The following is a 13,609-nucleotide window of genomic DNA, read 5'->3' on the forward strand; positions in this document are numbered from 1 at the left end:
AGTCTTACAACCTGCCAGCTCTCTGCCTCTGTGTGTGTGTGTGTGTGTGTGTGTGTGTCTGGTGTAAGACTGTTTACTGTTCCTCTCTTTAACCGTTGCATTAGTTTGACTTTAATGTTATTTTAAGCTTGTATATGAGTGTGAGGGGGATTTTGGTATGATCATGCGTGTCTGATGTTAAGACAGTTGGATAGGGAGGTGCATGATTTCATTAACAATAGTAAATGTACTACTGCTGGAGACAGACGAGGGCTATCTTGGTTACTTCTGGCTTGTGGACTTCCCAGAAGCCTCTGGCTATGCACTATAAGGGACAGACTGCTGGGCTAAATGGGCCTTGGGTCTATTCCAGCAAGGCCCTTCTCCTGCTCTTACGCAAAGGTATGTGATTAACATTGCTTAGTGCACATTATATTCTAACACTGATGAGAGCCCAACTAGGAACTCCTGCTTTATAATTATAAAACACTAGTAGGTGAGGCCTGTTGTTGGCTGGCAAAAGTCATTTTGTGTAGATTACATTGCTAGGAAAAAAGAGAAATCTAGGAGGCCCCCTCATATCGTGGGGGTAAAGTTTGCAGAGTGCTTGACCTAACGAAAAGGAACATTAAAAATGGAGCTAGGTTTCTTTGTTAAATGATCCACTCTCACAGTGAGAGTGGATGGAGCCGCCTGCATGGGGAAAGGAGCTCTTTAAACTTTAAATCTTCCTGTACATCAGGAAGAGAGCTGGTCTCGTGGTAGCAAGCGTGACTTGTCCCCTTAGCTAAGCAGGGGCTGCCCTGGTTGCATATGAAAGGGAGACTAGAAGTGTGAGCACTGCAAGATATTCCCCCTCAGGGGATGGAGCCGCTCTGGGAAGATCTGAAGGTTCCCAGTTCCCTCGCTGGCGGCATCTCCAGGCAGGGCAGAGAGAGATTCCTGCCTGCAACCTTGGAGAAGCTGCTGCCAGTCTGTGTAGACAATACTGAGTGAGATGGACCAGAGGTCTGACTCGGTATATGGCAGCTTCCTCTGTTCCTGTGAGAAGCACAGGAAGATGTAAAGCTTAAAGAGCCAGGCTTGCAGTGCTTCTCAGCTGACACCTGGGAAGATTTAAAGAAGTGGCACAAGAGGCGAGAGTGGATGGCCCAGCCTGTGCCTGCTGTATTCTAAAAGAGGGGAAACCAGTCCCCAGGAATACAACCAGAAATGCTGCAATATGGCTCTGTGTGTGTATTGGTGTGATTTACAGAGAGTTAATCATGTGCCTCTTCTCTCCCCACATACCCAGAGCAATTTTGGCTTTGTGTATGTGAAAAGATAGACGCATGTCTACATATCTGCATGAACGTTAAAAACAAATAAAGCAACATGCTCTGCTCCTCCCACAAGGCATTTCAAGAGCATGGGTCATGGATGGCCAGCCAGAGACCCTCCAGTTGCCGTTGGACTGCGACCCCTCTAATCCCTAGCTGTTGGCCGCTGTGGCTCTGGATGATGAGTGACATAGTCCAGCCACAGTGCAGAGCCTCGGGTTGGCTATCTGTGGTATAGACAGTTCCTCTGCTTTCTCGGGGCAGGGTGCAACCCCCCTTCAGTCACTGCCCCCTGACTTTGCTTATTGAGAAAGGAGACGAGGCTCCCCTGTCTGTTGGTTCTAGTGCAAGAGGCCCCCAGAACTGGCACAGCCCTGCTTCTCTGAGGGGGCTTTCTGAACTGCCGCAAGGACAGGTCTCCCTTCTCAAGAGTCCGCCCATCCCACTGCCTCCTCCCACGGTGTGACTGCAGCAGCAGCGCTGCCAGCTGCTTTGTGCTTGGAATAGTGCCACCTGCAGCCTTCATTCAGTCCACTTCCACCCCCAAACAATTGCAAGGACTCCAGTGGCGGCCCTTCCCCTGCCCTGTTGTGGAGGTGGAGAAGAAAGAGCCCTTTTCAGAAGCAGGCACCCCATCTGGCGTTGTTTGCAGGCACTGCCACCTCTCCTGCTTGCTGGGGAGCGGGGGATACCAAAGAACCTGGACTGCAACCGGGCAGGACGGAGGAAGACCTCCACCCCCACGGCAGAGAGAGTGTGCTTCCCTGCTGCTCAGCCAAGTGGAGGTCAAATGCTCCCCCTCCAGTTTTTGCTCTTGAGCAGGATAGGTGAGTGGCAGGATTGGCCACAAGGATGATGGAGCCTGGATTCATGTTCACATGATTGAATCTTCTGGGAGCTCACATTGAACTGTCTAGAAGCCCCATTCTGTCCACTGGCCACCCTACCCATCCGTAAGCCTGTATGGGGTCCTTGCCTGTTGTGGAGCCTTTTTTTGCTCAGTAGGATGGAACAGATTTGCCTGGCTCGGATTCCTCAGAGCAAATCGGGGTGGAGGGAAATAACATTCCTTCCACTAGTTATCAGCTGAAGAGCACAAGTAATCCTGCAGAAGGATTCTTGTGTCTCTTGCTTTCTTGGACTTGTTGCCTTGAAACATTCTTCAGTCTGATCCATCTTTATGATGGAGGAATGCTCTTTGGAAACGAGTGTCTCGAGCAGTGTGACACGTAGAGAGATTCTCAAGTGAATGTGGACAGCGTTTTGGCTACAGATCTTTGGGGAGACAGGATGGAGACAGAGATGTAGCCGAGAGTGCAGATCACATGCTCCTTGAGAAGTTCCCTGGGGGGCTCTGGAGAGCCCTTCCCCTTGTCACAAGGCCATCTCTGGCTCAAGAAGTGGCTGTTGTGGTCCTTGGCTGCAGCTTCGAGGCTCCCTTGACACAGCACATTTTGCCTGCCTGCCTATCTATAAATCACTTTCTGGTGAAATACTTAATATTCCGCACTTGAACAAACACTCTGAATTGCTGACTGGCTTTCATTTTGTGTGTGTGTGTGGTGTCTGAAGTGTAGACAGTGGATTAAATGAGGGAATAATTGCAGTTGAAATATCTGAATGTGTCAACAACCGACTGTTGAGTTTCTTTTTTTAAATCCAGTGGGCTCGGATCCAGAGTTCGCCCGCTATGTCGCTGGGGTCAGCCAGGCCATGCAACAGAAAAGGCAAGCACAGCACTTCCGTCGCCCCAGCAACACACGTAGCAACTGGCCTCATTCTGACGACCCTCACCGGACCTGGCCCTTCCCAGAGTATTTCACAGAAGGGTGAGGATTCCTCCATGGTGTTGCCCCCTTGGGGCATTCACTTTGTAAACCCTTGTAAAATGGAATCACTTAAGTTGGACATTTGGCTGCCACATTGTTTTGACAAAAAAATATTTTAAGCATATATAGCCTGCCTGTGTTCATGGTGCTTTGTTACTGAGACTGTCTTGGCTGTGTTAACATGGCTCTTAGTGTGTTCAGGATCTTTGGAGGTGATATGAATTCCAAATGCAATGTTTTAGCAAGCCACCGAATAAATCTAAGGTATTAGATGTGTCGGTTTAGCTGCTGCTTGTTTAGAAAATGCCTCAAGGAGATGATGTTTGCCCTGAATGTCAGACATGTATTGTATTTACTGGAATCCAAGACTAGGTTTTTTCCAAGTTGCTTGATATTAGAAATTGGGAGGTCATTTTAAATTCAGAGTCCTGTTCTTTTTGAGTAAATGCAGGTATAACCTGTGTTTAACCTCTACTTTTTAAGGGGGTTAGCTTAAATTCAAAGTGGTCTTTTGCTTCGGGTGTACACACGCACACTCACTCACACCCCTTGATGGCTCTCCTGTTTTCTCTAGGGAGATGACAAGTAGCTGGTCAGGGACTCAGGGCGACTCAGCCAGCTCCAGTGACGAGACCTCCTCAGCCAATGGAGACAGCCTGTTTTCCATGTTCTCAGGGCCAGACATTGTTGCTGCAGTCAAGCAAAGAAGGTGAGTGGGGGACGGGGGTCCCCTTTGAATTCCTTGGCAAGCCAAAGGGGGCAGATCGAATCCTCCAGCAAAACCAGAAATTTTGCCTCCTGAACTTGAAAGGCTCGTGCTGACTGCTGAACAGCTTGCTTTTGCCCAACTGCGAGTCAAAAATGAACTGGGTGGGTTCTCTCAGGTGTCCTGCTACAGTCCCCGCCCCCCGCATTTGACTGAGCTTGCAATGACACTGTAGGTGGCTTGGCTTTCCTGAAGAACCCGCTGGGGGAATATTCATCCACCTTACATTGCTGGTTTTTTACTGCTTTGGGTTGAAGGTCTTGTGGGGATGTCGTTGTGCTCTTTAGGAGAGGAGGGCCTTTTCGGTGGTCACACCCCATTTATGGAACAGCCACCTCAATGAGGTTCACTGGCACCATCACTTTGTTCTTTTAGATGCCAGGTGAAGACCTTTCTGTTCACTCTGGCTTTAAAAAAATTATTTTTAAAATGGATTTAAAAACAAACAAATTTTTAAATTGTGGAGTTTTGTCTGTGTGTGTGTATTGTGTTTTTATTGGATGTTTTAATGTGTTGTGAGCTGCCTAGAGAACAACTTGTTATGGGGAGGCTAACATAATTGGTGGTGGTTGCTATCAGTAATAGTAATAAAGTGCCCGTAGCAGTCTCTGCTTGGGAAGCAGGGTGAGATGGCATGCCGAGTCTCTGCAAGAAGGACAAGTCTCCTGTGCACCAGAGAGAGAGAGAGAGAAAGACGAGGCTTGTGACACCAGAGGTTTTAATTCACAAGCATCTCATAGCCAGGTGGTTGTAGCCCTCCATTGTTTGCCTATCCAAAACTTGGATTTGTGGCTGTGAAACAGCCCTGAAAATCAAATCGGATTGCCCAGTGTTGGAAGAAGACGGTGGCCACATTTGATTGTCAGTTTAAGTGCAGAACCAGGAGGCCATTGAGCAGCTGTCCCCGCCCTGGTGCTGAGTGGGCACCAACGTCTTGCCATGAGCACCCATTGGAGAGTCAGCCTGCGGGGGCAGTTGACCTCTGAATGCCACGCTGGGGGAAAGGGGTGGAGGGTCTGCTTTGAAGTGGCCGTGTTGCTCTTGTGTTTTTGCTGAACTCTTGGAAGACTCTTGTAGTTCGGTGGGGACAAGAAGCCATCTTTCTTTGTTGCTTTTCTCTGTAAACTGCTCTGGGAGCTTTTGTTGAAAAGTGGTATATAAACATAGTGGTGGTAAGAACTGGGCATGACTAATGGGAACACTAATGAAAAGGGATAGGTAGCAGTTATGATCTTCCTGCAACTCTTTGAGCAGATGCAGGCATCAAATATTGGATATTGCAAATGTACAAAACCTGCAATCCTGACCTCCAGGCTCTAGCTCTCATTAGCTGTGTGACTGAAGGTTTGTTTTAGATTTTAAACTGCAGCCCTCCTGCAGACACTGACCTACAACTTGTATAATCCCTGGCTACTGGCCATTTTGTAGTTGTACTCCCAAGAGTAGCAGGAGGATGCATTTCGAGACCCCTCTGTTAGTCGATGAGAACAGTGTGTCAGTGCTTTGTTTGTGATACCAGAATTGCCCTCAGTGCCAGCATATTTTCTGGGAGTGGTTTTCAGTCAGGCCCCTCTCCCTGCTCCTTTTTGGCCTTGGAGTTCAGCAAATTGTTGCCAGGTTCAGATCGTCTCTTCTCTTCTGAGACCTTGTGTTTGCGCCCTGAGGGTTAACAGACTCTTCCCTCTCTCCCTGGAATAAATATTCCCACAGGAAACACAGCAGTGGCGAGCAAGATCCAAGCACACTTCCTTCCCCTCCCCTTCTCTCTACAGTCGATGATCATAATCAGGCAAGTGTCACAGTGAACATTGGATCTTGGAGTGGTTAATTACGAGGGTGCCGCTTTAAAGGATTCTGAGTAAAATGGTGGCTAATGAGGACGGAGTTTCAATGGTAAACTTAACCAGAGGCGGCTGCATTGGCCAACTCCCTTTTGGTGGCTCCCTGAAATATCCTGTTCTTTGTGGAAAGGGTTGCATCGACTGGAAGCTGCTTGTGCTTTCCCAGCAGCTTCATTTGGGGTAAAATCTGCACTTTGCTCTGTTCATGGGCTTTAAGCATTGCCTGCCTGCCTCCTTTCCAGAAGCTGGTTTTGGACTGGCAGGGCAGTTGCCTGGGTGGAAGATCCTGCCTAGCATGGCTGGGGCCAAAGGGAGGCCACTGAGCAACTTGGTATGGGGTAGTCCTCCTCCTCCTCCTGACAGGACTTGGGATATGGGGTGTGGGAGCATTCAAGGAGGAGGTGGTGGTGGCGGCGGCAATGGGTCCAGCATGGTGCAGGAAGGAGCTGTGGAAGGTGATGGGAAGCAACAGCCAAGGGGGGAAGGTAAAGAGGAATGTTCCCATTTCTCTCCCATCCCCCAAGCTCCCTCTGCCCCCTGTGTAAAAAAACTGCAGACAATTCCCCTGTGTCTGATGATGAGGGCATTCCAGTAGGACCAAGAAATGGCCTCCAGGTGGGCCAGTGCAGGATCTCTTCTGAATGGCTCCCAGAAGCGTGCTGTGGGCTCAGGATGTGTGGGGCACGTGAATGGCTCGAGTGGGCAAGATGGCTGGGGCTGCCCCAAACACTGGGTGTGTGTGTGTGGGGGGGTAACTCAAGGCAGGCTTATCTTGCTGACGGTGTCCCAGCATGATTCAGGGGGCCGGCGGGGGGGAGGGGGGGAAGCGACCTGCTGCAGGCAGGAAGCTGAGATGTTGCCGCTGGTCTCTCTTTCAGGACAACAAGACCAAAACCTGGCCCCCGAAAGCCCCCTGGCAGCACCCCCTGCCAAGCCAGAACATGTCCTTGTTCCAGATGAGCAGCCCCTCCTCCAGCCAGTGGAACGACACCCTGCAGATCCTGCAGTCCCCTGTCTGGTCCACAGCCCAGGACTGCAGCCCAGCAACAGGGATTCCCTCCACTTTTGCCTACGCGCAGCAACAGCCGCCTCCGCCACCATCTCAGCACAAACCGATGAATAAGGGCTTTAAACCTTTCCCAGTCAAGCACGAACGCAGGCCATCCTACATGCACCAGTACTGACGGACTGCTTGGCCGAGTGAGAGATGCAGCCGAGGACCAAAGTCTTTGACGTGGTGATGGACGTTTGCTTTGTTTTTTTACAGTGGTGCAGTGGTGGCTGCCTGTCTGCTGGTGGTTTTGTGGAGTGACAGCTTCTGGTGGTGATCCTTTCTTCTTCTTCTTCTTCTTTTTTTTACAGTGCTGAGCAAATGGTGCCAAGGTGTTAGGTGTACACACAAACAGCCCTAAACTGTGATGCTTTCCAAGCGTGTGGACTGATGTTTACCCTGCTAACAAACTGCAACATTACTACCACAGAAAACACTGTATTTTATAGCTATTTTTCATATAGATTTATAGTTCCCATTTCTTGCTAAAAAGGATTTGAGTATTTTTAAGCAAACCTAGCAGTCAGCTTTGCTCAACACTTGTTTTGTTTAGATCCTAATTGGCAAAAGGTACCAAGCCTTCACTCTGATGACCTAGGCTGTGGTAGCCTTTTTAAAGCATTGGCTCACATGCCACACAAGCTCTTTGCTACAGACAGCAGTGTGCAAAAACGGCAGAAACTGATATTTCCAGTTATTTCATTCATGCAAACATAACTGCGTTATGTCACAAGGCCAATGGGGGTTGCACAAGCCGCCTCTCACCTCTCCTCAAGCCCCTGAGTTCTTCTCAGTGGATTGAGTTCATCTGTGGCTGACACTACTTTTGAAATACACAATTTGATACTTTTACATTTGGCCAAAGGCATTATCCATACAGTGCTCCTTAAATGTACGGAAGAATAGTTAAGACTACTTGCAAATATTTAAAGTCTTATTTCAATGCTAGACTTAAGTGTATAAAAACATGAGCTGGCTCAGAAGAGAGAGAACTTAAAACACTATTTTTTTTGTGTAGTACAAAGGGTTAAAGTAACTACTTTCAGTCAATATGTGCCATTAAATAAATGAACCTGTGGAATTAGGAAATATCTTCCAACCAAAGTGGATCTGGGGGAATGACTGGTGCTTAAATTGAAAAGAAAAAAGGTAAATATGTATAGTTATCCCATTGTATATTAATTGAGGCAAGAGAAGTCTTTATAAAAACCTATTTAAATTTTCATATTTCATCTTTGGAAGAGTAATTATAAACCACAATATTTTCTGGTATAAAGGTTTTTGACAGTATTAATATTATTTTTATATTTTCTTAAGTCATATCATTCTAATACATTGACAAGTAAAATGGGTTATTAGTTATAAATGCATATAGTTTTTGATGAAAAAGCACATTTAAGTTCCCATTTTCTACAAACTAAGTACATGTGTATATTAAAGATACCAAATTATATATATATATATATAATAAATAAATGAAAATACACAACACTAAACATCAGGGTGGGGAGCGTCCAGGCCCCCCCCTGCCTTCTGCTTGTTTGGCGATGGGCCGTCTTGGCAGGCCCAGAATGTTACTCTTTGTGCTGGTTGACGATGCCAATGTTGCCTGTATTTATAATTGTCACCATGTTTCCTGAAAGCCCACCTTGCCATGTTTACAGAGTTGTTTGCTGTGCATAACTTTACGGTCCTGTGCTTTGCACAATCAGTGTGGCTTCTGTCTGTAAATTGTTACTGTTCTGTACTTTCTGCTAAAACGTTGGTGAATTTAACAAGTGGTTTTGAGTTTCCTCAAGTATGCCATTGAAAACTTATATTGGATCCTAAAACCTGTTGCAGTTCTATGCCACCATGATTTCAAATCAAAGTGCAGATATTTGTTGTGTTGAAGTTCCCTAAAGCACATCCTAGACTGCTGCTGCTGAGTGGTCCATGCGAACCCTGGTAGCTCCTAAAACTGGAGTGAGCCCAGCGCAAATGCAGATGGCTCTCTCTGCCGAGCAGGTGCTACACCATCCTCTACTTCCAGTTCTTCCGAACACTGGTAACTTCCCCCACATCTCACACTGCCAAGTGCAGGGGGGTTGGTGCTTAGTTAACTTATCCTTCTTGCAGTACTTCTGCTGTGAATAGCAAATGCATTGGAACTGTACATTTTGTATTTTAATTTTAAAGCTCCTGTAAGTAAAAACCCAATTTGCTTTATTAAAGATATACCTTTAATAATAGGTTATATCTCCTTTAAAACAAGGTTTCTGCTGAAGATAATGAGCACTGCCAAGTTGCAAGTTCGTTTCAGTGGAACTTCTCATGTAGCCAGAAATATTGCTCAAATAAGTTCATGTGGGGGTGAAATGTCTGAACCTTACTCTCACCCTGGGGTGGCTCCTTCTGTGGGCATAACCCCACAGGGATTTCTGTGGTGTGAAGGGTGAAAGATTTCTGAGAAGAGGTGGTGTTAATGCTGGTCTTCTAGATCCGTAGTCCAGAAGCTGCCCAAGCAGCTTTGAATGTCCAAGGGCGCTTCGGGCTTTGACTCATCACCCAGCTGCCAAACAGAGGGAGCTTCTGGGCTCTGCTGTTCTGTTGGGAGTGGGGGAAGAGCCAGGAGTCCTGGACACACGCAGGCCCATTTGAGTCGCACTTTGGATGGTGCTGGAAAGCAATTGGGACAAATCCCTTTAAAACTTGATTTGGTGTAAATCCCCAGCATATTCAAGTTATTTTTCAAGTCATGTCTCTCCAGTTCAGGTATTCCAACTGATAATAGTGTGCTTAAGTGTGTGACACTTTTGGCTCAAGAGTACAATGCTAAGCAGCTGGCCTTCAACAGATTTTAACCCGAGATTCTCTTATACTATCATGCTTGGTTGGAAATGTAGGTTTGCTAGGATAGGGGCGGGTGGGGTTTCAGTTCCAGCAGCTGTCAGAAATAGTTGGCAGTGCCATGGTGCCAAGAGAAGTTGGGAGGACTAGTATGCCATCAGCTCCCATGTTGTCAGAAAAGATGGAAGCTGCTACTCTACACCAACTTGGTATTTTCATCAGCTGTGGCTGTCTTTTAAAGAGCAATTCTTTGCTCTAGTACCTGCTGATCAACCCCGACTAGGGAAAAGTAGCGGCTAGCAGAGCACATCAAAATCTTCTTTGGTTAAGAGTACAAAGCAAGGATACACCAGAGAGCAACACGAAAGGATCTTTCATGATTGGCATTGAGGTAGGAAAAGCCTGCTACCCTAATTCAGGGCCATGTGCAGTCCTGATTGGCTGCTGTGAGAATTCTACAAGCGCCATAGGAGGGGGGAAAGGCTAGTCAAGAGAGCTGGGCAGGTGACCGTGGCAAGCCCAGAACGTGTTCTCAGTTCCACAGTGAGGCGGGAGGAGAAAGCACTCCTGGCCCTGCCTCCCTCCCTCTAGAATTCTCACAATTCTCATCTCTGAGTAGATGCAGGTAGAGAACTTTTAAACCACTAGTTGCATGTTAAAAGGGCGGTGGGGAGGGAAAGAGATGAGTTCACAAAATCACAGGGTAAGGCTGGCAATGCAACAAGACAACAGAGGTGGAGAAATTTTTATTATTTGTAGCATAGTTTCCATTCACTGGAATGTTTGTGTGACCAGTGCGGCTTTTGTTAGGGGGTGGGCAGTTAAAGCTGAGCAATGCCCTCTACTGGTGGCCAAAGAAGCATAAGCTAAAGGAAGTGTTTTGTCAAACCTTGGCCTGTTCTTCATACATTCCAGGCTCCACTGAAAACTCTTATACCAGAATCACCCCTGAAGGAACAAGTTACTGCATACACCACCATGTGGATGTTGTCGCCAGAGGGGGTGCGCTGTTCTGTTTTTCTTCCTGCCCCAGAACTAAGGGTAGAGAAGACTGGCATTTACTAGATGATCAGGAAAAGGAGGGTGGGCAGGTGTTCTCACAAGTAATCCATATGAAGCACTGGACTTCTAGCCACCCTTAGAGAAGAGGGCCAGCTGCCTCTTCCAGTTGGAACTCTCCACTCCTTCCAAAGGTGAGAATTCTGAGCCCCTAAGGAGGCTGCAATCACTCTGCCGTTGAAGGGGGGGAAGCATCAGCAATAGTGGCCAAATAAATCAGATTTCTGTGCAAAGTGTGTTGGTGCCTGTAAGAAAAAACCCAAAATTTGTTTGAAGATCCTTAACAGCAATTAAAACAATTGTTTTTACAGTCCACCCATGACACTAGAACAAAACCAGACACATGTCAGAGGCACACCTTTAATTTTCTTCCAAACAAATTTGTATTTAGTCTCTCTCTCTCATTCTCTCTCTCTCTCTCTCACACACACCCTTAACTATAACAATACAGCTGGGGGAGGGGGAGAATGACAAATAAGATTTGATGCTTTCTAGGTTCTTAAAACATACCTAACCAGGGAAGAGATCTTAGAGTTCTGGTGGATAGTTCTGTGACAATGTCAAGCATGTGCAGTGGCAAGAAAGCAGGCACATTCTGTGTTGGGTACTGTTAGAATTGGCCAGTGCTGTTGTAACCTCATACAAAGGGTTGGAAGAGTTGCCCAGTCACCCCATGTTAAAAACAGCATAGATCTAGAAAAGGTGCACCCCACCCTGATCAGGCAATTGAAGCATTTTTCTTACAAGAAAAAGTTGATGGATTTTGGGCTTTTTCATTTAGGAAAAGATGGGGTATGGAGGTTTATAAGAATTTGTCCTTTACAAAAACTACATGATTCTTAAGTTTTAATCAAGTAAATAGTAAACCAGGAACTGAAATAAATATGCATAATGAAAGGCTATTAGAGTAAGTGTACTTACTGCACACATTCTGCAGCTCTTCCTTTATTCTGATATTCCACAATACATCGAATCAGCTGATCATTTTCATCCAGTAGCTAAAAGTGGTAGGGAGGATTGATTAAACTGCATGTTACTGAAACTCATTCAAGAATGTTGCCTTAATAATTAAATGGGATATGCTATCGTGTGAGGGATAACAGTGCTGGCTAAAAATTACACCCAGCTTATATGTCAACATTTTATTGATAGCACTAGGAAATTTAACCCAAGAAAACGAAGTTTCTCTGTCAGAGCAAACAAATGCGTATTCTCTTGGCCCTTAACGCTGCTCTTCTTCTGTCTTGTCCTAGTGCCTCCCTTCTGCAATCAGTTCAGGCATATTAGGGTGCTTTGGAAAACAAACCAGATGCCTACTAATTCTCCAGGCTATTGCAAATTTGAGAAGGGAAGAAGCTGGCGGAAGTAAGCATACAGGTAGATATTTGCATAACCAGCAGCTTGTGAAAAGTCAAACCAACTTGAAATAGAGGAAGCAGAAGAGTTCAGTTGGCATAAACCAGCTCAACCGAGGAAGCCTCGTTCCAGGGCTCCTCTGGTACCTTTACTAGCACAGTAAAAAAAGAGAATTGCAGCTTCTTGGCTGCAAAATTTCCGCTTTGGGAGCTTTGCTGAAAAGCAGCATCTCAATGCTCGTATTCGTGGGTGTAAAATGGGGCTGCTCAACTTCGGTCCTCCAGCTGTTTCTGGACTGATTGAGTAAGTGCCGGGATAGATTCTCTCCGGGATGATCTGTCTTCCACTTGGCCTTGAAGGTTTGTGCCATCGAGTTTTGGACTACAGCTCCCATAATCCCCAACCACAGTGGCCAATAGTCGGGGATTATGGGAGTAGTAGTCCAACATCAGCAGCTCAGGTGCTGAAACGTCTCCCTGCCGGCACCTCGTGAAGGCAGAGGGGCGTCCTCCGGACCCCCACGGCCGTCTGCGTCTCCGCTGGGATCACGGCAGCAACAGGCGCGGCACCGGGGAGGCCCCCGCTCTGCACGGCGACCAGACGCCAAGGCCTCCCAGGAAGGGCTCGGGCTGCTGCGCGCTCTCGTCCTTGGTGGCCGTTCCCACACCACGCCGGCCCCTCCCGAGCTGCCTGCCTCCTTCCTTCCCGCCCCACCACCACGACCCAGCGTTCCTGAGCTCGCACAGAGCGCACGACCCCCCTTCCGGCTCCCGAGCAAGCGAGGGCCGCGTGCCGCTCACCCGCCGCAGCGTCTCTTGGTTCACCTCCGCCTTGCCCCGCAGCCGCTCCGGCACGAACACCACAGACATGGCAGCGAGAGCACGCGGGGCGGAGGTAGCGTCGCGACCGCCTGCCTGCGAAGGGAAGAGCGAAGCGCGAGTACGCGCCTGCGCATAAGCGGGCGGAGGCTGGGCCGCGCAAAGGCTGCCGGGAGGCACAAGCAGTCGGCTCGGCTAGCGGAAGCCTTAGCCGTCTCGCGCTTCCTTTCCGCCGCCACGGAGAGGAAAAGGCTAGCGCGGTACTGGATTTCCGGTTTCGTGCCGTCGGCGCCGGAAACCCTCAAGGCGCCTGCGCGCGAGGAAGGCCCGCTCCAGGGTGGCTGCTGCGCCGTAGTGCGAGCACGTTGGCACGAGCCCTTTAAACCTACTACAAGCACGAGCAGCAGTATTGAAGCTCAGCATAGTTGTGCCTACTGCATTTGATGCACATGCGACTGGAGGATTAAAAAATCTCACTGCGGTTGATTGTTGCAGGCAGTTAAGACGGCTCTTAGATGGGCTTGCTTGCACCAGCATTCAGTTGTGGATTGCAGTATGTGATTATTGGCGGAGGCTAATCCCCACCCCGCAAATGGGGACGCTCCCTTGGTCCTGACAACTATGATACTGGAAGCCAGCTGTGAAAGTGAAACGGGCACAATTCGGGATTTCACTGCATCATTTACTGCGCTGGGTTATGAACAAGTGAAGGCATTTGCCAAGCAATGGATTTTAGAGATAGACTGACAAAATGTTCTAGCC

At 47.9% G+C, this 13,609-nt stretch overlaps 2 protein-coding genes across 4 annotated transcripts in view; one reads left to right on the forward strand and one right to left on the reverse strand.

Annotated features, from left to right (window-relative positions):
- Positions 1 to 9,016, forward strand: part of GARRE1 (granule associated Rac and RHOG effector 1) — a 76,200-nt gene extending 67,184 nt beyond the window's left edge. For all 3 annotated transcript variants that reach the window (XM_053271141.1, XM_053271143.1, XM_053271142.1), the window contains 4 exons: positions 2,962 to 3,127; positions 3,702 to 3,836; positions 5,604 to 5,682; positions 6,613 to 9,016. In XM_053271141.1, the coding sequence (XP_053127116.1) occupies positions 2,962 to 3,127; positions 3,702 to 3,836; positions 5,604 to 5,682; positions 6,613 to 6,918 (686 nt within the window). In that variant the 3' untranslated portion in view covers positions 6,919 to 9,016. The remainder of the gene's footprint in view (positions 1 to 2,961; positions 3,128 to 3,701; positions 3,837 to 5,603; positions 5,683 to 6,612) is intronic.
- A 1,329-nt stretch (positions 9,017 to 10,345) lies between these two features.
- SS18L2 (SS18 like 2) lies at positions 10,346 to 13,136 on the reverse strand. The gene is made up of 3 exons (XM_053271149.1): positions 12,830 to 13,136; positions 11,595 to 11,671; positions 10,346 to 10,918 (listed from the first exon to the last, which is right to left on the reverse strand). The coding sequence occupies exons 1-3, from the start codon at positions 12,896 to 12,898 to the stop codon at positions 10,840 to 10,842; spliced, it is 225 nt and encodes a 74-aa protein (XP_053127124.1). The 5' UTR covers positions 12,899 to 13,136; the 3' UTR covers positions 10,346 to 10,839.
- Positions 13,137 to 13,609: the final 473 nt, after the last annotated feature.

The sequence above is a fragment of the Hemicordylus capensis genome, chromosome 9, assembly GCF_027244095.1.
Source record: "Hemicordylus capensis ecotype Gifberg chromosome 9, rHemCap1.1.pri, whole genome shotgun sequence".
In the NCBI taxonomy this organism is placed as follows: Eukaryota; Metazoa; Chordata; class Lepidosauria; order Squamata; family Cordylidae; genus Hemicordylus; species Hemicordylus capensis.

Bases quoted from the DNA above. Each gene is read 5' to 3' on its own strand.
- SS18L2 (XM_053271149.1), bottom strand. From the start codon at position 12,898: ATGTCTGTGGTGTTCGTGCCGGAGCGGCTGCGGGGCAAGGCGGAGGTG. The intron at 11,672-12,829 runs GTGAGCGGCACG...TACCACTTTTAG, and splicing joins ACCAAGAGACGCTGCGGCGG to CTACTGGATGAAAATGATCA. The intron at 10,919-11,594 runs GTAAGTACACTT...TTTTTCTTACAG, and splicing joins AGAGCTGCAGAATGTGTGCA to GCACCAACACACTTTGCACA.